Here is a 19,577-nt window from a genome sequence, read left to right as displayed (position 1 = left end):
GTGCGGCTCACGAGTCACGACCTGGTGGTGGTGAATTGTTTTTTATCTCGTCCGGCCGCTCGATGATGAACCAGGCGGGTAGCTTACCTACCTAGGTAAGTACCTAGGTAACTTACTTGGTAGCCAATGTCGGCCGTATCTCCCTCCCTCTCCCTCCCTCTCCCTCCCCCTCTCCCTCTTCCGCTCCCCCCTCTTTTTTAAACAAGAAAGAAGGTTTGTACAGAGTCGACACCACCCACCAACCAACTACCTAGGTACTTACTAATAGAATGTGGCGAGGCAGGCAGCTTGTGCCCCCAGGCAGCAGTGATGTAGGCCCTGGGGGGACGAGGGGTCCGAGCAGAGGCCATAAGGGCCAAGCGGCAAAGCCAAGGTTATTATCCGTAAATCGCCTTTTTTTTTTTTTTTTTTTGGAAATCTCAGCCGCAGATCAGCAGGATGGTGTTTTGTTCCTCGAGACCCTTTGGTACGTACACGTGTACGTGCACGTGATCGACCTGTACCGGGGTGTTGCCGGGGAGACAGACTGCGTGAACGGCTACAGCCTACAGGGGGCGTTTTGTGGAGGACTACGGAGCCGTCTGGGGCTGGTGAAGCCGAAGCCGAAGCCGAAGCTCGACATGGAACGTGGGCTCGGTTCCCTTGACGTTGAAGTACGGGGTAAAGACGCACTCAATCTTGTGCAGCCATGGCGGTGTCGGCCGGCCTTGCTTGGTGAGAAACGTGGTCGCGGCGGGAGTTTGGTGGTGAGTTTCGGATGCAGAGCCACCCTGCGAGCACGTACGGATTGCGAACACACGGCATGGCATGCTGGGAGGCACCGAGAACGAGATGGAACGAGAGGATGACAGATCATGGATGATGGATCATGGTTGATTTTGGACCGTGTAACTTTACGTATGCTGAGGCGAGGCGAGGCGAGGCATCTTGGATTCATCATGGTTCGGATCGCTCAGCCGGAAGCGGGCCTTGGGTCTGTGCGCCGCGTCCCCACCTTGGATCTGCCAGACGGCCACCCCGACCAGTCAGAGACGCGGAGCGCGGGGAAATTCTGCATGGACTCTGGGCCCTTGGGGGACCCAGGCCAGGGTTGCTCTGGTGGCTGTGTCTGTTTGCCTTGGGCTCACCGGCGTCACGACTCACGACTCACAACTCACCACAATGGGCGGCGACTGAGACTGCGCAAACTGTTTGGCAGGGGCCGTGATTTGGGCACGTCGCCCGCATCCAGGTGCTCCGTACTCGGCACTTTTGAAATCTGTACGCCGCGGCGGCTAATGAATCGTGCGGTCTGGTCGCAAAGTTGCAGGGTGGGCAGGTCGTAGTAGTACCAGGAAGTAGCAGCAGCAGTGGCGCGGAGTGCGGAGTAGCAGTACGTACGCACGCACGCACGCACGCACGCACGCATGCATTTGCAAAGCAGCCGGGCGTCGAGGCGAAGTGCCGTTGTGCCAAGGCCGTGTCTGGGATTCGACCATCGACCAGGACCGGAATCGCGAGCACGGAGCAGGACTGACTGCGCTCTCTGTGCTGCTATTCCGTACGGAGAAGCTGCCAACTGCCGGCGGTGTTGTCGTATGATGTATCGGTGTTTTGGCCGGGCGGTCCGACTCCAGCAACAAGACGTGACGTGACGTACCGAGTACCGAGGCAGGTACTCCGTACTTGGACGGATTGTAGTGACGTTGGAGCCGTCTCTGGCGCCCGCCGCGACCAAGCCACCCTTCCCGCGGTTGGCTCGCCCTTGTTCTCCCTTGCGATTAAGCTCACTCAGTGGCTGTGCAGTACGTACCTGGCAGTCCGCGCAGGGAACAAGCCTCGGCTGGACTAGGAACTTGGGCATGCGTGGAGCAGCAGACTGCTTGGGCTCGATGGACGGCCGCGAGTCTCATGTTTTGGGAGCGCTCTGGCCGGACTTGGAATTGACCTCGAAGGATCAAGCTGTGCCGGCGGGCCGGATGTTTTTGGCTCTGGAGAGAGCTCGAGTCTGATGGTCCAACAGGACAGATGTGTTGCATCGAAAGTGCTCCGTACTAAGTTAGTAGTTCCGACTTTTTGCGAATTGAACAGTACGAGTACGACCCGACCACGGAGCAGGTACAAAGCCGAAAGCCCGAAAGCCCGAAAAACCGAAGAGCCAAAAAAAAAAGAGAGAGAGAGAGACAGCTGTCGTTTAGTAATAGGCCTCGTGCTGCTCCGTACCTGTTAGACTTGAGACTTGAGACCAAAAAGAGTCCTGGTCCGCTCAACTTGGAAGTCATGGACGTGACCAAAGACCACAGTTGACCCCGACGCTGCACAGGGCGGGTTTAGGTCCACAACTCCTCCAAATCTGCGTCCGATTCCAGGTGCCACATCCAATTAGTTACTTACTTGTTAGCAATGAACCACTAGGTAGTTAAGCCAACTGAATAATTCAGTCTTCCCCCTCTGCAGTTTCCTCCCCCCAGCGGTCCCAGCGCCAGCTGTTCGGCCCGGTCCAGTGACACTGAACACCAGTACTAAACACCCCCGAGGCCCCTCGCCCACGGCACAACAGCGTGGCGTCTCGAGTATCCCGAGAATTCTGAGATTTCAAGCTTCCAAACCCATGTTTCTTCTTCCCCGCGCCACCGACCGCCTCGCCGTTTTAGACCTCGCCCCCTTCGACCACCCTCCTCGTCCTTCGCCGCCGCCGCGTAATTGTCACCGCTGCCTCTTCTCAGTACTCTGCAGCCTGCGGGGAAGCCACCCAGACTACTAGTAGAAGTACTTAATCAAGTCCCCGCCCACGCCTGCGCACGCGGGAACTCCACTCGTGCCGCCCACTTCCACAGCTCAGGTGCCTGCTTGCCACCACCTGGCTTTTCCCACAGCGCATGCTTGCCTGCCTTGCACTCGAAAACACAAGACACTTCTCCGCTGCTGCCCCAGGCAGAGAACCCCCCAGTGCCGCCCGGTGCCGCCCCAGTCGATTCGTCACCGCCGACTCAGTAGGTCCACGCTGTCCCCGAACTCCCGCTCTCGAGACCGCCCTCATCCTCGACTTCCAACACACCAACGCCGCGTCTGGCTGACCTTTTGCCTTTGCCTATGCACAGACACTGCGTTCGTCCTCGAAATGTCGTCTGTCTCTCCGCCCGGCCCCGATGCCATGGTCACCATCAAGGTGACCTTTGAGGGTGTCGCTCGCAGGGCAAAGATGGCTCTGCGTGAGATGGTCCCTGGCCTCCTTGAGGGGCACGTAAGTCTACCCCCGACGGCAAACCTTCCACCCTCCAACTCCTGCTCGCCATCACTGACGCCACTGTCAGGTTCGGACATTTCTGCACATCCCCGCCGAAACCAAGATCATGATCGAGCGTTACTCCGACTCTGCCGCTGCCTATGTCATGCTAGACTCCTCCAACATGGCCGTCTACAAGCAGCTGTACAGAGCCGCCAAGGCAAAGTCGAAGCTCAAGCTCCGTGTGTCCGTCTTGCACCAGAGTGACAAATCGTCCCCCAAGCCCGTCACCATCAAAGATGCCTCCGAGACTATTCCCCAGACCACTCCTGTCGAGCGGCCTGACCTTGCCACCTCTGACCCGACACCGCTCGATACTGCCAGCTCTGGCCGCACCACCCTCTCAAAACAGTACGACTCAAACCTGTTGCAGGAGGCCGCCAAGATTATTCAGGACCACCAGGCCGAGTTTCACAGCCACATTCGAAAAGTCATAAAGTCAACCGATGACCTCGCGAGCCTCACCTCCCACATGGCCAGCTGCCAGCCATTTGCTGCTACATCCAGTGCTCCCAAGCTGTCCGAGTCACCTTTGGCCGACTGCCCTGCCACCGGTGCCATGCTCGCCGTGTGCTGCAACAGCTGCGAGCAGAGCATTCCAGATGCTCACTATCACTGCTCCACCTGTGACGATGGCGATTTCGATCTGTGTCAGTCCTGCGTCGACCAGGGCATAACCTGCTACAGCGACGATCACTGGCTGATCAAGCGTATCTTGAACAATGGCCATATTGTTAGCAGCACAACTGAGACCATTGCGCCCAAACTCAAGCTCGCGACTGCCGTGACTCCCAAGGACGACGTTGTCAGGGTAGACGAGTCTGAGACGGAAAGTAGCCTCCCCGAGGTGCTTGAGAAGCAGCCCTTTATTCCGGCCCAACGTTTCTCCCCTAGCCTTCTCAGCCCTCCCAAGCCCCTCACACATCCTTCAATCACTCAAATGCCTAGTACGGGAAACATGCGTACATGCAACCAGTGCCTACGAGGTAAGATGCGCATCTTGCTGTATCAAGCTCGAGATTGCCGTTGCGATCCCCATTTTGGGAGAGGAATCCTGCTAACAGACAGCACCTCGCAGAACTGCCCGAGCCCGAGTTCATTCACTGTTTAGACTGTGAGGATTATGACCTGTGCCAGCCATGCTTTACCAAGGATGCCCATGGCCACCACCCCAAGCACGCTTTTCAACCTGCTGTCCTCGGCAGTGAGATGCCTCCTTATGCACGACTCAAGATGAGACCTGGCCGCAACCAGATCCATCACGCCATCTGTGATGGCTGTGATTCCGTAAGTCGAGGACACGAGTGACTGCTTCTTTCAAGAGTGTCTGATTTTTAACGTCTGAAACTACAGTACATCACTGGGGTCCGCCACAAGTGCCTCGACTGTCCCGACTGGGACTACTGCTCCGAGTGTGCCGAGAATGCTCATTTTGTGCATCCAAATCACCGATTCGCAGCCATCTATGAACCTCTTGCGGACACTCATACCTCTGTCATCTCCCAGCCTATGCACATGGGCATCTGCTGTGATGGCCCCCTGTGCAGTGCCTCCCATGCCGTGACCTCGTACATTCGGGGCATCCGTTACAAGTGTGCCGTGTGCCACGATCTTGATTTCTGTGCCAACTGCGAGGCCAGCCCTGCCAATAACCACAACAAGACACACCCACTGATCAAATTCAAGACTCCCGTTCGTCATGTCAGTGTCACCACAACTGGTGAGCATCAGGACGGCAAGCGCATGCCTGCCATGGGCGACCGATGCAGTAGCCCCATCTCCAAGGCTACCGAGGCCGTGGACTCTTCAGCCACCAACAGCGTCAATGCCGTGCGAACCGTCGTCGATGTCAAGCCGGTTGACTGCACAGCCATCGAGGTCAAGCCCACCGCAGCAGCTATCCCACCTCCTGTCCCCGCCAAGAAGCCAACTGCCGAACCCGAGCTCGAGCCGGCCGAGCCCGTTGCAGCTGCACCGGCTGCTGCGCCCTTGATCAAGGAGGAGGAGCTTCGAGCCGTGTTCCTTCGTGATGCTGTGGCAGATGGTACCATCTTCCCCCCCAACCATGTCTTTGAACAGACTTGGGTCCTTCGAAACGAAGGCCAGACTCCTTGGCCCGCCGGCTGCTGCCTCAAGTATGTTGGCGGTGACTACATGGGCCACGTTGACTCTTCTCATCCGGCTGGTATTTCCGAACTCGTCTCTGCCTCCGAGTCTACCATCTGCTATGCTCCTCTTGCCCCCGGACAAGAATGCTCATTCACCGCTCTGCTCCGCACACCGGTTCACTCGGGTAAGATGATCTCATATTGGCGCCTCACAACCCCTGACGGCATGAGATTCGGACACCGTTTGTGGTGCGAGGTCAATGTTCGAGCGGCTACCCCCCCCGAAGTCAAACCGCCGACTCTGTCGTCCACGAGTTCAGTCAAGGCCAAGTCAGCCGACGAGCCCAGCCAATCCAGCAGCGTCATGATCTTCCCCAAGCTCGAGAAGGAGTCGCCGAGCGCCAGCGTCCACGAGGACGCCAAGACGGAGACCTCTACCACTTCCCCTGAGGAGGGTCACGAAGAGTGTGAACAAGATGACGAGTGGGATGCTCCCGAGGATGGCTTCATGACGGATGAAGAATACGACATTTTGGATGCTTCAGACGAGGAGTTTCTGGAAGAACAGGAGAAGAAGGTGTTGAGGAAGTAAGTGTGCGCCTATACCACTTCGTGAAGACCAGCAGCGTGGCCGCCGATGGGGATGTGTGCTGTTGTCTGTGTGTTGTTATATTACCAGCTGAACTGTTGCTTTTCCTTGTATTGCTTTTGTCTTCTCCATCAACGGGTTTGAGGCCAAGTCCATGTTACGCAGCCCACGGTTCTGCTGGCAAAGACGCTTCATCAATCCAAGCCGAGTCGGAAGCACAGAACACGAGATGGGGAGAGAACATCATTCGTTTAATTATCTAGGTCACCAGATAGGATTTCAAGTCGACCTCTTGGTATTGCTGAGACTTGAAGAAAAGCGTGCCTGATGTGTGCATTTGTGGTTATTGTCTCCTGAAGTCGCGGCCAAGACAGGTCTCGTGATGTTGAAGCATACGTGCACACGTGCACAGAGTGCAGGCTATACCAAGCAGGGCAGTGAGTGGTAAGTAGCCAGAGATACAAGGTTGCCTGGACAAGTTTGACGCCTTGAATTCGAGGCAGCGATTCTGAAGCTGCAACGGCCTCCAAATTGCCACCGCCCTGGTCGGTCGCGCGACGGACTGAACTGTGTACGGAGGACGGAGTGGTAGTATGAAGTATGTAGTACTCGATTCCCGCAGCGGGCGGGCCGGGGACGAACCAGTGTGGGCCCGACTTGGAAAAGTCGCGGCCAACCACAGCGGCCGGTGACCCCTTCCCATTGGTGGTGCAGACTTTCCAGGCTTCTGGGTGGTGGTTTCCGAGCGCAGTGGCCTTGGTGACGGCCCAGGCGCAACCACCAGGGAGGGGGGGCGGAAAAAAAATTAAAAATATTGGCACCTGGTCGACGACTCCGTACCCGCTCACTTCTTACTCGCTCTCTCCATCTCCATCTCCATCCGCATCCCGCAACCCGTAAAAACCAACACGGCGCCTCTTGGCCTGCGAACAGATGCGACTACTCCGTACTTCTCGCGCATCTGCATCCATCCTTATTCGCAGCGACCATTGTCCATCATCTCTCTAGGTTGCAGCGCGCTTTGCAAACCTGGTAGAGCCGCTCGCTGGTCTGGTCGCTCTGCTATTCTGGGCAGATTCTTTCAAGTTCCCGACCTTCTCTTTCACAGGTACTCCTACTCTTCGGCCGCGGGGAAAAAAAAAAAAAGTTTCACGAGCCTCCGACACGGCCCCAAACCGAATCCCGGGCTCCACTTTACATCTCAACCTGACGACGACTTGGGACGATCCCCTTGGTGTCCTTTCTCTCCTTCCTCTCAATCTTCATTTCCATCACCTCCCTTTCATCACACCATCCCCCTCCCCTTTGTTTCCATTCTCGCAGCACGCTCTCTCGACCCTCGGCACTGTTTTCCTCTCTTTCCTCAGTTCCATCCTCTCCTTGCCACCAGAGAGAATGGTCACGTTCTCTATCCCCGGCGACGACGTCGTCGATTCCACTACCAATGGCACCCCGAGATCTCGAGCGCCGCTTCCCTTCGCAAAGCGCGCGCATGCTGCTTCATCGCCTTTTAACAGTTCTTCGGTGAAGCGCTTGGGCACACCTCTTGCTTCATCAGCTAGGAAGCTGTTGACGACCCGCGATGACGCCCCGGCCAGCGGCCTCAATCAAAGCTCCATTGCCACAGCACGAAACATCTTTCGAGCATCCACCATCACCGATAGTCCTCCCACGTCCTCATTCTCTCCGAGCATTCCCAATAGCACGATGAAGAAGGTCTTTGCTCCCGGCGCTACCCCAGAGCCGTCGCGTGTCTACCGCAACTCCATGGCGCAAGCCACCCCTCGCGGCATGGCAGCCAAGACCACAAATAAGGAGCTGTTCCCCATGCGCATTGCCTCACCCCCGCCAGAGTTGACGGGCGAGGTATTGACGCAAAAGGTTCCCAAGGATTGGAACGCCAAGGGTTCCATCTACGCGGATCAGTTCCTGGCACACCTTTGTCCTCCCGAGCTTGACGAAGAACAGCGTCGCCAATTCTTTTGTGTCCTCGACCTGAGGCGGCTGAAATATGCTGCCAACGAGATTTTTGCCAGAAAAGACTGGAAGTTGAACGTCATCAACTTCGCAAAGGAGTTTGAAAAGAGCCGAAGCATCATTCTTCTTCGATATGGCTTGTACGAATTCCAAAACGTGAAGCCATCCAAGGATGTTTTAAAGAGGTGGCGCCGTGAGCATGGGCTGCCGGAGCCTGATGATGAAGAATCCGAGACGACCCCTTCCAAACCCGTCGCATCCAAGAAGCGAAAGGCTGCCGAGGATTATTCAGAAGCGCCGGCCTCGAAGGGCAAGCGCCGAGCTGTTGGCGACGAGTCCGAACCCGTCGCAGCCCGCGTTACGACCACCGCCTCGACTCCTTCCGTCGGCAAGAACAAGAGGAAGGCTTCCGTGAGCGAGGAACAACCCTCCAAGATGCACAAGTCGACACCGTCGTCTGCCAAGTTCCTGTTGGAGAAGATTGCCAATAACAACACCAAACCTGCTGAAGGACCAGCTCCCGCACCGGCCTCCAAGCCGAACCCCTTTGGCACCAACAAACCAGCAGCAGGCAGCAACTTGGCTCGCTCTGTCCTCACCAATCTGAAGCCCTCCGGTACCCAGACTGGCCACGGAGGCGCTGGAGGCAACATTTTTAGCTACCTGTCCGACGCCAGCTCTGCTAAAAACAGCGGCATCGATGCTGATGCCGAGAGCGAATCAGATTCTGAACGGGACGAAGGCCAAGGGGCTGCTCACAGTGACGAGCCTAGTGTTGCCGCTAGCGGTGCTGGAGATGCTGGATCGCAGGGCGGAGCCAGCTTGTTCGATCGGGTGACCATGGGAAGCGATGGCCAGCCCGTCCGTGTCGAGGAGAAGATCGAGGCTTCCGAACCTGAACCAGAGTCGGAGGTGGTCTCTGAAGCGGTCTCTGAGCCAGCCTCAGAGAGGTCGACCGTTGCAGACCAGACTTGGAATCCATCAACCACACCCATCAAATTCGCGCCATCCTCTACCCCCGCTGCCACTGGTTTTCTTTCTGGCCTTTCGGGTGCTAATTTCGCAAGTTCCATTTTTGCTCCCAAGGCGACTGCGACGTCTCATCCTTCTACTACCGCCAAGAACGATCAGCCAGCTGCCATGGCGCCGTCGGCGGGAGCCAACGGGAGCCAGGGCGGTCAGGATGGTGGCGAGTCTGACAAGGAGAACGAGTCACGACCACCCAACGAGAGCCTCTTTGACATCAAGCCCGCAACAACAGTATCATCGCCTTTTGGCTCGTCACTCCAGCCCAAGCCAGCCACAGCCGAAGCAACAAAGGCTGTTGAAGCCACTAGCCCGGCCTCCAGTCTTGTTGCCGCCAAGCCTGATATAGCCAAGTCTGCAGAGACGACAACAACCGGCACGTCCAATCTGCTTGGCCAGGCCGGCAAAGCTGCCGGTTCGACTTCATCTACTCTGTTTGGAGCCAATCCCCCTGAGCCTGGGAAAGTCACGACCGCCGAAGCCCCAAAGCCCGCAGCCACCCTGTTTGGCACTGCTTCTTCTTTTGCAGCCGCGCCCACGACTGGCAATGCCGGAGGCATCTTGGGATCCAAGCCTGCCAGCACTTCGGGCAGCATTTTTGGAAGTGGTGCCCCAGTGTCTTCCACTACGCACCCGCAGCAGCCACTTCTGCTTGGAGCCGCGTCCGGAGCTGCGACTGACTCAACCGCGGCCAAGACAGATGCACCAAAGCCAATTTTCAATTTTGGTGGCAGCAACGCCGCGGCTCCATCTGCGACTGCGCCCAAGCCTCAGTTTGGTCTGGCGAAGTCACCTCCCTCTGGAGTCTCGGCAAACAATATGTTTGGCAGCCCCATGAAACAGGATGACCCGTCTCCTGCCAAAAAGGAGGCTGATGGTGGTGACGCAGGCGGGAGCTCAACCCCTCTGTTCAACTTTGGTGCAGCCAGCCAACGGCCAGCTTCTACGTCCAACGTCTTTGCGGCGTCATCAGCACCTACGCAAAGCAGCGGCACTGCCACCGCCGGCGCCATCTTTGGTGGTGTACCGTCAAACACTGGCTCCGCCTTTGGGTCCAGTTTCGGCGCAGGCAGCTTCAGCGCCAACTTTGGCGGCGCAAGCACCGACGGGGCATCCAAGGGCGGCTTCAACAACCCCTTTTCCTCGGAAGGCGGCAACGGTGCGACGACGACGGCTGCTGCGCCTGGTTCCGGGGCTACCTTCTCCTTTGGCGCCACACCTGCGCCGACGGCAACGTCTTCGCCTTTTCTGTTCGGCGGCAGCAGCGGCAACGCACCCGCGCCACCTGGCACCGGCGGCCTTGTATTCGGAGCAAACCAGGGTACCAACACGTCAGCTCCCATATTTGGTGGCGCCTCGGGATCGGGCAGCGCCCCCTTCAACTTCTCGGCTGGAGGCGCCGCGCCACAGGGGACTGGTTCCGCGTTTGGTTCCAACCAAGCTGTCCCGGCCTTCAACCTCCAGCCGCCAGCTGGTGGATCTACAACCACCGGGACCAGTAAGTCTCCTTTTCCGAACCGGAAAATAGCGCCGCTAAAGCGACGGATGTAGACTCTCCCTTGAACTTCGGGGGCGGCTCCAGCTTGGCCACCACGCCGGCCGCTGGGACTCCGGAGCCTTTGATGCAAGCAGACACGGCCAAAGACGGCGAAGCGAAGGAAGAAGATGGTGAGAAACACGAGCAGATTGACCTCTTGGGCGGCGTCAGCGACGAGGAAGAAGTACGTCATGAAGTTCGAGCCAAGGTTCTCAAGTTTGTTCCGGCGTCGGAGAGGTTGGACGAGGACAAACCCAAGTCGAAGAGCCCTTGGTCTACGCAGGGAGTAGGACAACTCCGGCTTCTGCAGCACCGGGACACGAAGCTTGTCCGACTGCTCTTGCGCGCCGAACCGCGCGGCCACGTGGCTCTCAACCGTGCATTGCTGCCAAACTTGACATACAAGGCAGACGAAAAGTACGTCAAATTGACAACGTCGAACGAAAAGGGGGACGGGTTGGAGACGTGGATGATTCAGGTCAAGACAAAAGATCTTGCCAAGGAACTAGCAGAGTCAATGGAGAAGAACAAGGAAGCCAACAAGAAGTGACAAAACCAGTGGAATTAGTACGGTGGAAGGACCGACGATATCGAGCATGGGAAAGGCGCATGTTCCACTTTGCCAGTTGGATTGGCAACAGAGACAGGTAAGGTATCACGAGCATCAAAAACAACGGCGTTGCTAGAGCATTACAGTTGCAATTGTTTTGGAAGTTGCCAAAGATTAAGCATGTGCTGTTGGGAGTGTATATTTTCTGTAAAATGGAAACCTGTATTTCATTTCGTTTATGCATATATACCGTATGTACGTGCCCGTGGTAACTACCTACCTTAGGTAGGTACCAATAAGCGGTGAAAAGGGCCCGGGGGTTGGGTGTGTGGGCCATCCATGTGCGACTATGAATGCATAACGCAATGCACAACGCGCAATGCACACATACATAATTTGTTCGTTGCGCGACGTCCTCCCACCCGTCAGTCGCGTCGTCGCGTCGTGGGGGTTCGAGGCAACGGCAACTTTCTTTGAGCTCGCAGCGTCCCTTGCAGCCAGCCACGATGCCACGGTTCGTTTCTCCCGACCACCTGGAGGACCGGCCGGTGGTTGCGGGCTCCAAGCTAACTCGCGCAGGGAGATTATTACCATCCAGGCCGGACAGTGCGGCAACAGCAGTAAGCATTCTTTGGCCCTCCCCACCCCCTCCGCCTTCTCCCTCTCCCACAAGGCGGGATGCCCGAGGCGATTGCTGACTGCTGGGCCTCGTTCTTCTTCTTTTCTCCTTCCTTGTCACAGTCGGCAGCCAGTTCTGGCAACAGCTGTGTCTGGAGCATGGCATCAGCCAGGACGGCAACTTGGAGGATTTCGCGACCGAGGGGGGCGACCGCAAGGATGTGTTTTACTACCAGAGCGACGATACGAGGTATATCCCGCGGGCGATTCTGATTGATCTTGAGCCACGGGTATGTTTTGGTTTTTAAAAGGGGAAGGGGGGGAAGGGGGGCAGACTTGTCTGGCAGCTTGTCCATTCCCTCGCCGACTTGCGAGCGCAGCGAGAAGTCTTCCATCCCCCCTCGGCCCGCGAGCGCAGCCAAGAGTCTAAAACAACACCCGCAGGTCATCAACGGCATCCAAACCGGGCCCTACAAAAACATCTACAACCCGGAAAACTTCTACGTCGGCAAAAACGGCATGGGCGCCGCCAACAACTGGGGCGACGGCTACCAGTCCGGCGAGGCCGTCTGCGAGGACATCATGGAGATGATTGACCGCGAGGCCGACGGCAGCGATTCCCTCGAGGGCTTCATGATGCTGCACTCGATTGCGGGCGGCACCGGCTCCGGACTGGGCAGCTTCCTGCTGGAGCGGCTCAACGACCGCTTCCCCAAGAAGATTGTCCAGACGTACTCGGTGTTCCCGGACACGACGAACTCGGGCGACGTGGTGGTGCACCCGTACAACAGCATCCTGTCGATGAGGCGGCTGACGCAGAATGCGGACTCGGTGGTGGTGCTGGACAACGGCGCGCTGTCGCATATTGCGGCTGACAGGCTGCATGTTCAGGAGCCGAGCTTTGGGCAGACGAACCAGCTGGTATGTTGGATGATTTTTTTTAAATTTTTTCAAATTCTTTTTTCTTTCTGGCATGTGCTGCGTGTCGAGCTGGCTCTGTCAGCAGGGGAGATGCTCGACATTGTGTCCTCGCATTGCGCCGTGTGGCCTGCCTGAGAGGACGTAATGAATCAACACATTGTGGAGGGAGGCCAGAGCGTTGCTGACATCGACAGGTCGCCACCGTCATGTCCGCCAGCACCACGACTCTCCGATACCCGGGCTACATGCACAACGACCTCGTCAGCATCCTCGCGTCCCTCATCCCGACGCCGAGATGCCACTTCCTCATGACGGCCTACACCCCCTTCACGGGCGACCAGGTCGAACAGGCCAAGACTGTGCGGAAAACCACCGTCCTCGACGTCATGCGCCGGCTCCTCCAGCCCAAGAACCGCATGGTCTCTACCGTCCCCGGCAAGAAGAGCTGCTACATTTCCATCCTGAACGTGATCCAGGGCGAGGTCGACCCCACGGACGTCCACAAGAGCCTCCTGCGCATTCGGGAGCGTAGACTGGCGACGTTTATTCCTTGGGGCCCCGCGAGCATCCAGGTCGCCCTGACCAAGAGAAGTCCCTACATTCCCATGAGCCACAGGGTCAGTGGGCTCATGCTTGCCAATCACACCAGCATTGCAACTGTATGTTCCTCGCGCGCACGCCAGCGGTTGTGATTTGTCTTTTTCGACGTGCCGTGTTAACAGTCAGGGTAGTTGTTTAAACGCATCGTAAAGCAGTACGACGGCATGCGCAAGCGCAACGCCTTCATGGAAGGATACAAGAAGACGGCTCCGTTTGCGGAAAACCTCGACGAGTTTGACGAGGCGAGGGAGGTTGTGGCTGATTTGATTGCCGAGTATGAAGCTGCCGAGGATGCGGACTACTTGAGTCCTGATAATGGGGAGAAGGCGACTTCTGCGGAGACGGACAGGAGGATGATGGGGTGAGTGGGATACTGGGGGTTTGTTTGTCATTTGCGGAGGTATCGGTCTGGCGTTTGGGTCGCGTTAATATCCTGCTAGGCATGCATACGATGAGGTCACGATGGATTGATGGTTGAACATGGCCAATGTCTTGTGTTCAAGTCCCGATTTGTGGCAATGTTTTGTTGCTCTGGCTACTCTACGTTTTTCCTACCAACACAAAACAAAACTTGGTGGGTGCTCGAAAAGTAGTGCCATACCCAAGACCTAAGCCTGAGTGCGCCCTTGCGCGCAAAATTTAGCCTCTGTTCGGGCTTGGCAGCAAGTGGAGGCATCTGCAGTCAATTCGCAAAACATGTTGTAACCTATGTATCCTGGGGCTTGGTAATATCGCAAAGTGTGGGCTGAACACTCGGGAAAGGAAAAGCGGTTTTAAATTCAACTTGACTTGTGATGGGTCCGCCACACGCAGGTTGAATCAGTTGGATCGTCGTCGGAACGAAGCGGCTTACTCGTAGTCAACGTTGACGGATCCCATGGTTTGGCCATCGACTTCAAGGGAAAATGTCATTACTGCGGACTCGATCGAGACGACAAGGTGGAAGTGCACTTCGTAGCTACGGATTCCACGTTAGTAAAATGGCGAGACTTGGAAATGCGCATAAATTGAGTGTTCGGCGTACTAGGTCAGCCCAGCCAGATCTAAAGGCGGCATGGAACCCGTCAGTAGAGCTCAGTCATGGATAGAATGAGCAGTTAGGCACGGAGCATAACAAACCTATTTTTCGGACAAGATGAGATTTCGGCACGCTGGTAAGGTCAGATCGCACCGAGCAATTTGCCCGCATTTTTTTTGGGCAGGGATAGATAGGGGCCAAACTAGAATCATTCGTTAGCGGAAATGTTGGCTTAGAACGGATGGATCAAGGCATACCTATCGTGGCATTCGTAAAGTTTGTCACAGAAAATAAGGTCGACGTCTGTGTAATCACTTTCGAGGGTTCTAAAAAAAGGAAACTTGATTTTTTGGTCGCGCTGGATATCATCTCCTTTGCTTATGAACCAAGTCATCTTTTGACGTCAAGATTAGATGAGCCACCAAGGCACCGATAGGACAAAGATCAAATGACTTACTTTTGCTACATTTATTGATCCGTCTCGCCAGACTTCTGTCAACTGTCCCGCGTCTTGAACTGGACAGTACCAATGTAGCGCCTCAGTCCCGTAGTGCTTGGTTGCCGAGGTACTCACTACGGTAGCCTGATGAGGGAGCTTGGAGAGCACAGCACCTCTTTAATAGAGCCATTAGTTGCCTCGTTACGACCTCTGGACTCGGCATAACACTCACTTCACGATGGCAGCCCATGCGTCTTGCGGCTGGAGTACCTGAATGTCTGGGAAACGGCTTTGGGCGCGCTGCATGAGGTAATTGCTGCTGCCGAAACCACCAACTAGCATGATTCCCTATTTCCAGTTAACTTCATCTTTGATATGGAGCTGACTGACCTACCGAAAGACCTGTACTAAGACGCTTGAGCTTCGCTGCCAGCACCTGGAGCTCGATGAGCCTCAAGACGTCTTCTATAAGGGGGTCAAAAATCCGAGTGAGATCATTTCTACAATATAAAGGTCAACATGAACTCAATATCAGAAGACACGAGACATTCATTACCCTGTCATCCTCCAGGTGTTGGACACCAGGCCACTTTTGGATCGTCTTCAAGGTCAGCCATAGGGAAGTTGACGAAATATTCTTCGTCGGGCTCGCCTCTGAAGGCTCTCTTGACCTCTTGGTCAAATTGTCTCTGAGCAATGACCCAGGCCTTGCTTTTCTTCAGAGGGAACCACTGCTCGTCACCAACAAGATTTTGCACTGCTTGCGCAAAGCGCCGGTTCAGGCCAAGGGATCCAGCCATACCTCCTACAGCAATGTGAGCTGATGTCTACGAGGACTCACAACAACGAAACTTACCCGTGCCTGGAACTAGCTCCTTGACCTGCAGATTCGGTACGAGCTGGTGCACCTCGTATGTGATGAGGTCGACGGTTCCACCGCCAGCATCGCAAACGACAAAGGCGTCGCCCTTTTTGATGGAAAAGTCCAGTGCCTTGACAGTATGTAAGGCAGCCGCCTCAGGCTCTTTGATGAGCGTAACTGGGTGAATGCCAGCTTCTTTTGCAGCCTAATCCGGAATAATTAACATCTGCCATCGCAGCACATGGTTCGGAGGACACCCGTCTTACTAGTAGCGTGGCGTTTTTGGCAGCATCAGACCAAACAGCTGGGACTGTCGAGGGGCAGGGGTCAGAATCAGAACATTTGCTTCCGAAAAAGGGCTGCGCTTACCAGACAGGACAAATTCTTTGGAGCATAGCTCCATGTATGCCTTGGGCACGGTCTTGGAAATTTCAGCCAAAGCGTGGCTGTATATGGCTCCGATAAAATCTGCAGCAATTTTGACAGGTGGTTTCGGAAGCATTCTGATGTATTTTCTAGCATTCGTGGCAGGTAGGTACATTGGTCTCCCCTGTTCGGGGTCGAGGAGAAGCTTGATGCCAACGATGCTAGGGTCGGCGGCGTCAACAGATGCTCCCCATTTGAAAACATCCGGCCGTTGCTTGTCATATGCAATGACAGTGGGAATCTTCGGTACAGATATCCCGCGATGTCCTGCGGATTCAATGGGCAAGCGTCAGAATTGAAGTTGATGTCCAAGTTCTCCAAGGGCTTTTACCTGACCAATCCATGATGGCCGCTGGCTTTGCGTCGTACTGGTTCGCAAAACAAAATGCAACACCAGAGTACGTGGTTCCAAAATCCAGAGCAATTACCAGTTTCTCGCTCGACTCAGACTCCTCAGTGCGGGGCGGACGCTCAACCCGACGCTTTTTCGCCATGGTCGATAGTATGGCGGGCTTTCCAATAGAGTTGTTGAGGTTGACTGGGTCCGAAGTACGATTGTCGTGGTTACGTGGTAGCCGCGATGGAGAGACTCTTTGCGATAGATATTTTAGGAGAAGAGCATCCAGGAAAAGCAAGTATTTCAACGGATGATGCACCACAAAGCATCGACCTGCGGCAGTGAAGCAGGCCAACAGCTGGTTGACAGGTGACTGACACATGGCAAACAGCTGGCGAAAAAAAATTATTGCAAGTGAGCAACTTTGACTTGGCGGCTGCCAAGCGCCGAACTCCGAACTCCAAACGCCATGAAGATCGCATGATGCGTTGAATCTTGACCTGAATCTAAGAACAACCTGAGCGGCCTCTGAGTTGTCTCATGTCCGCTGTTTGCATTCGCGTCGTCGCCCTAGAGGTCCTCGATTGTGAGAATAAGTTGTCCAGTCTTACCTCTCCGTTACTCTAAAGCAAAGGTAGTCCAGCTCTTCTCCTTCCTGTTCTCCTTCCTCTTCTCCTTCCTCTTCCCCTTCCTCTTCTTCTTTTTCAAAAAAAGAGAAAACGACCGTCATGGATGCTCAGAGTGAGCTTTCAGGGGAAGATCTCGTCCTCGACACCGTTGCGGAGGCGAGACACCAACACTGCCGTCCTAGTACTGAGTCTGCAAATTCGTCCTTGATAAGCCTTGGGGGGGGGGGGTAATGGATTCAATTATTAGCCGGATTCTTCACTGGTTTGGAAATCATGAAGCTTCTCAGACAGTATGTGTCCATGAACCATGTCCACCAGCTTGCTCGGGAAAACAAGCTAATAAAGCTCACAGGGCATTGATCGTTTGAAAGAAGAACGACGCAAATTTGAATTGCGATCTAAAACACTCCAAGTACAGCTGCACGATTGCGTTGAAGCTCTCAAAGCCCAACGCACTGAGCTTCAGGGGCTGCGAGAGATGTATGGTGACAGCCAGGCTGAGATTGAAAAACTCAAGAAAGAGAAGAACAAGCTGAGAAAAATTATTCTTGATCAAACGGGATCAGAGAGAGTCTCGGATGATGAAATAAAGAAAACATTTACCAACATCCGACAGAAAATCCAAGCAATCGCTCACTCCAAAGCCCTTGATATGGACGTGTCCGTATCTGTCAGATCGCCGCGCCACCCCGAGGTGCATAACCTCTGGTATATCTGGAATGATCTTTCTCTTGCTGATCGTGGTTTCGTATTGAGGGGGCAAATATTCAGCTGCATTGTTGATCGTATTCTTGAGCAGAAGCTCTTCGGCATCATACCAACGCATCATCATGTCCTTCAGGAAATCGAGTATTCACTGGGAGAACTTGAAGAATACATGAGCTTCTCTCAAGGTTGGTTTCATTTGTTTCAAAGTCTACGTGATGAGCTGTAGCTAAAAGAATTTCTTAGTTCCGGCTGAAGCCATTGTGGATTGGAGACATGCCACGATGAAAGCAATCGACCAGACCAAGATCGAGCATGATTACATTGGCGGAGTCGAGTCTGCGATTATGAGCTTTCTCAGTTGCCTCATCCGAGAACAAGCGAAGAACTCTGCACCGTTTGACAAGCTGCAGCGTGATATTCATGATGTGTGCAAGGACGCGTATCAACTAGGCTTTCTCATGCGCAAGTCCAAGGATCATTACACCTGTGAAATGTTTAGCCAGGAGAACAATGTCCGTGAAAATGAAACAGCCTTGGAAGTCCATGGAGTTTTGCACGGGGGCCGTGAATCCAGCTCCGTGGCATTGACAATTTGCGGAGCATTGATCAAAAGGCCTTGGAATGACGACATGGAACCTGTTGTGCTAGAGCCTGCGCATGTCCTTGTCGAAAGTGTTTAAGCTGCAACTCGACAATATGTTTTCCCTTTATCTTGCTGTTAACAAGTCTTGCAGGTTGCGTTTCATTTTGCTCCATTCTTTGTTTTTTTCCAAAGCAACGGCCGTTCGACAATAGGTGCTGGTATCTACTATCCACCATTACAAACTCTCGACTGCTTAAGCTAGGCCGGTCGGGAGACCTCGCTGTATGGGGAAAGCATAGTCTCCCAAGAGCACACCGGAAAACCAGTTTTTCCTTTTTTTTGTATTTAGTGAAGTGAAAATACCAACTCTTCGATCGTCGACAGCAAGAATGATGTACCTGTGTATCAAGACGAAATCTCGCTGACGGAGTAGCTTAGCATTGTCGCTCCATGGGTATCGGGGCACTGCTTCTACGGGAATTCCCTCATATCCTATCAAGTGAAGCATCTGCGAATCCGCAGCCTATCATTGTCTCGGCAGCTTTGAACCGCTTCTCGCTCCGTAACTAACAATGACACAGAATATCGACGATCCCGGCCAAGTGAGCACACAGGAAGCAGGCTCCTGATCTTGACTCGAACCACAAAACTCCAAGCTTCTCACGCACGGATTCTGCGGCAAGGTCTAGCTGTAAACCGAGGATCAACTATTCCAAACGTCTGTCTCGCACACTACACGTCTCGACAGCTGCCACCGTGAAAGGCTCTCGGCAACGAACGATCCATTTGAGTTGCCAGAGTCTCCAGGCACACACCACGGCATCGAGACATGCCCGCCACAAGGGTCTGAAACTCGTGTGCTAGATCTCAGCACACACCTCACACCAAGAAACCCCAATATCTCTGTCAGCGGCAGATACTGCCTACTAGAAAAAACACCTATAAAAACAAGGGAAACAACTGCAGCACACAAATTGCCTATAAGGAACGTTTGCATACATTTTATATATAAGGATTTAATATACTTTACGCTTATATTTCTTTGTATATATAAATAAAGTTAAAAGAGAAATACTAGCTAGAATTTAATAAAAAGACTAATAAGCTATAAAGGCTAATTTACTTTATAAAAGAAAATAGCTATAAAAGTTATTTTAAGCTACTAAAGCTACTATATTTACTTAATTTAGCAGCTTTACTATAGAATTTACTTATAAATAACTCTTCTTCTCTCTTTAACTAGATAAAGAGAAAATTAAGCCTTTATAACTATACTCTTTAATATATACTATTATATATAATTTTATATTATATTTAAAGTTACTTTTATTATACCTTAAAAATCTCTATTATTTTATACTTAGTAATTAACTAAATTATATAA

The 19,577-nt window shown here is 54.0% G+C and overlaps 4 protein-coding genes across 4 annotated transcripts; 3 read left to right on the top strand and 1 right to left on the bottom strand.

The window, feature by feature from the left end:
• Nucleotides 1-3,100: 3,100 nt before the first annotated feature.
• Nucleotides 3,101-11,052, top strand: MAM_08348 (nucleoporin nsp1; the record flags this gene model as incomplete). The annotated part of the gene is made up of 8 exons (XM_040827146.1): nt 3,101-3,223; nt 3,294-4,251; nt 4,344-4,552; nt 4,619-5,961; nt 6,375-6,406; nt 6,978-7,070; nt 7,110-10,463; nt 10,517-11,052. 8 exons carry the CDS (start codon nt 3,101-3,103, stop codon nt 11,050-11,052), a joined length of 6,648 nt encoding a protein of 2,215 aa, XP_040674850.1.
• A 379-nt stretch (nt 11,053-11,431) lies between these two features.
• MAM_08347 (gamma-tubulin) lies at nt 11,432-13,556 on the top strand (the record flags this gene model as incomplete). The annotated part of the gene is made up of 5 exons (XM_040827145.1): nt 11,432-11,672; nt 11,794-11,960; nt 12,115-12,591; nt 12,786-13,250; nt 13,323-13,556. The coding sequence occupies 5 exons, from the start codon at nt 11,432-11,434 to the stop codon at nt 13,554-13,556; spliced, it is 1,584 nt and encodes a 527-aa protein (XP_040674849.1).
• A 1,652-nt stretch (nt 13,557-15,208) lies between these two features.
• On the bottom strand, nt 15,209-16,430 carry MAM_08346 (Heat shock protein Hsp70; the record flags this gene model as incomplete). Its single annotated transcript, XM_040827144.1, has 5 exons — nt 15,209-15,453; nt 15,505-15,715; nt 15,777-15,820; nt 15,880-16,203; nt 16,268-16,430. 5 exons carry the CDS (start codon nt 16,428-16,430, stop codon nt 15,209-15,211), a joined length of 987 nt encoding a protein of 328 aa, XP_040674848.1.
• A 702-nt stretch (nt 16,431-17,132) lies between these two features.
• Nucleotides 17,133-18,290, top strand: MAM_08345 (uncharacterized protein; the record flags this gene model as incomplete). The annotated part of the gene is made up of 3 exons (XM_040827143.1): nt 17,133-17,192; nt 17,255-17,795; nt 17,854-18,290. The coding sequence occupies 3 exons, from the start codon at nt 17,133-17,135 to the stop codon at nt 18,288-18,290; spliced, it is 1,038 nt and encodes a 345-aa protein (XP_040674847.1).
• Between the last annotated feature and the right edge of the window lie 1,287 nt (nt 18,291-19,577).

Source organism: Metarhizium album, assembly GCF_000804445.1.
Source record: "Metarhizium album ARSEF 1941 chromosome Unknown scaffold_52, whole genome shotgun sequence".
NCBI lineage: Eukaryota > Fungi > Ascomycota > Sordariomycetes > Hypocreales > Clavicipitaceae > Metarhizium > Metarhizium album.
This window is presented reverse-complemented; position numbering and strand designations above follow the sequence as displayed.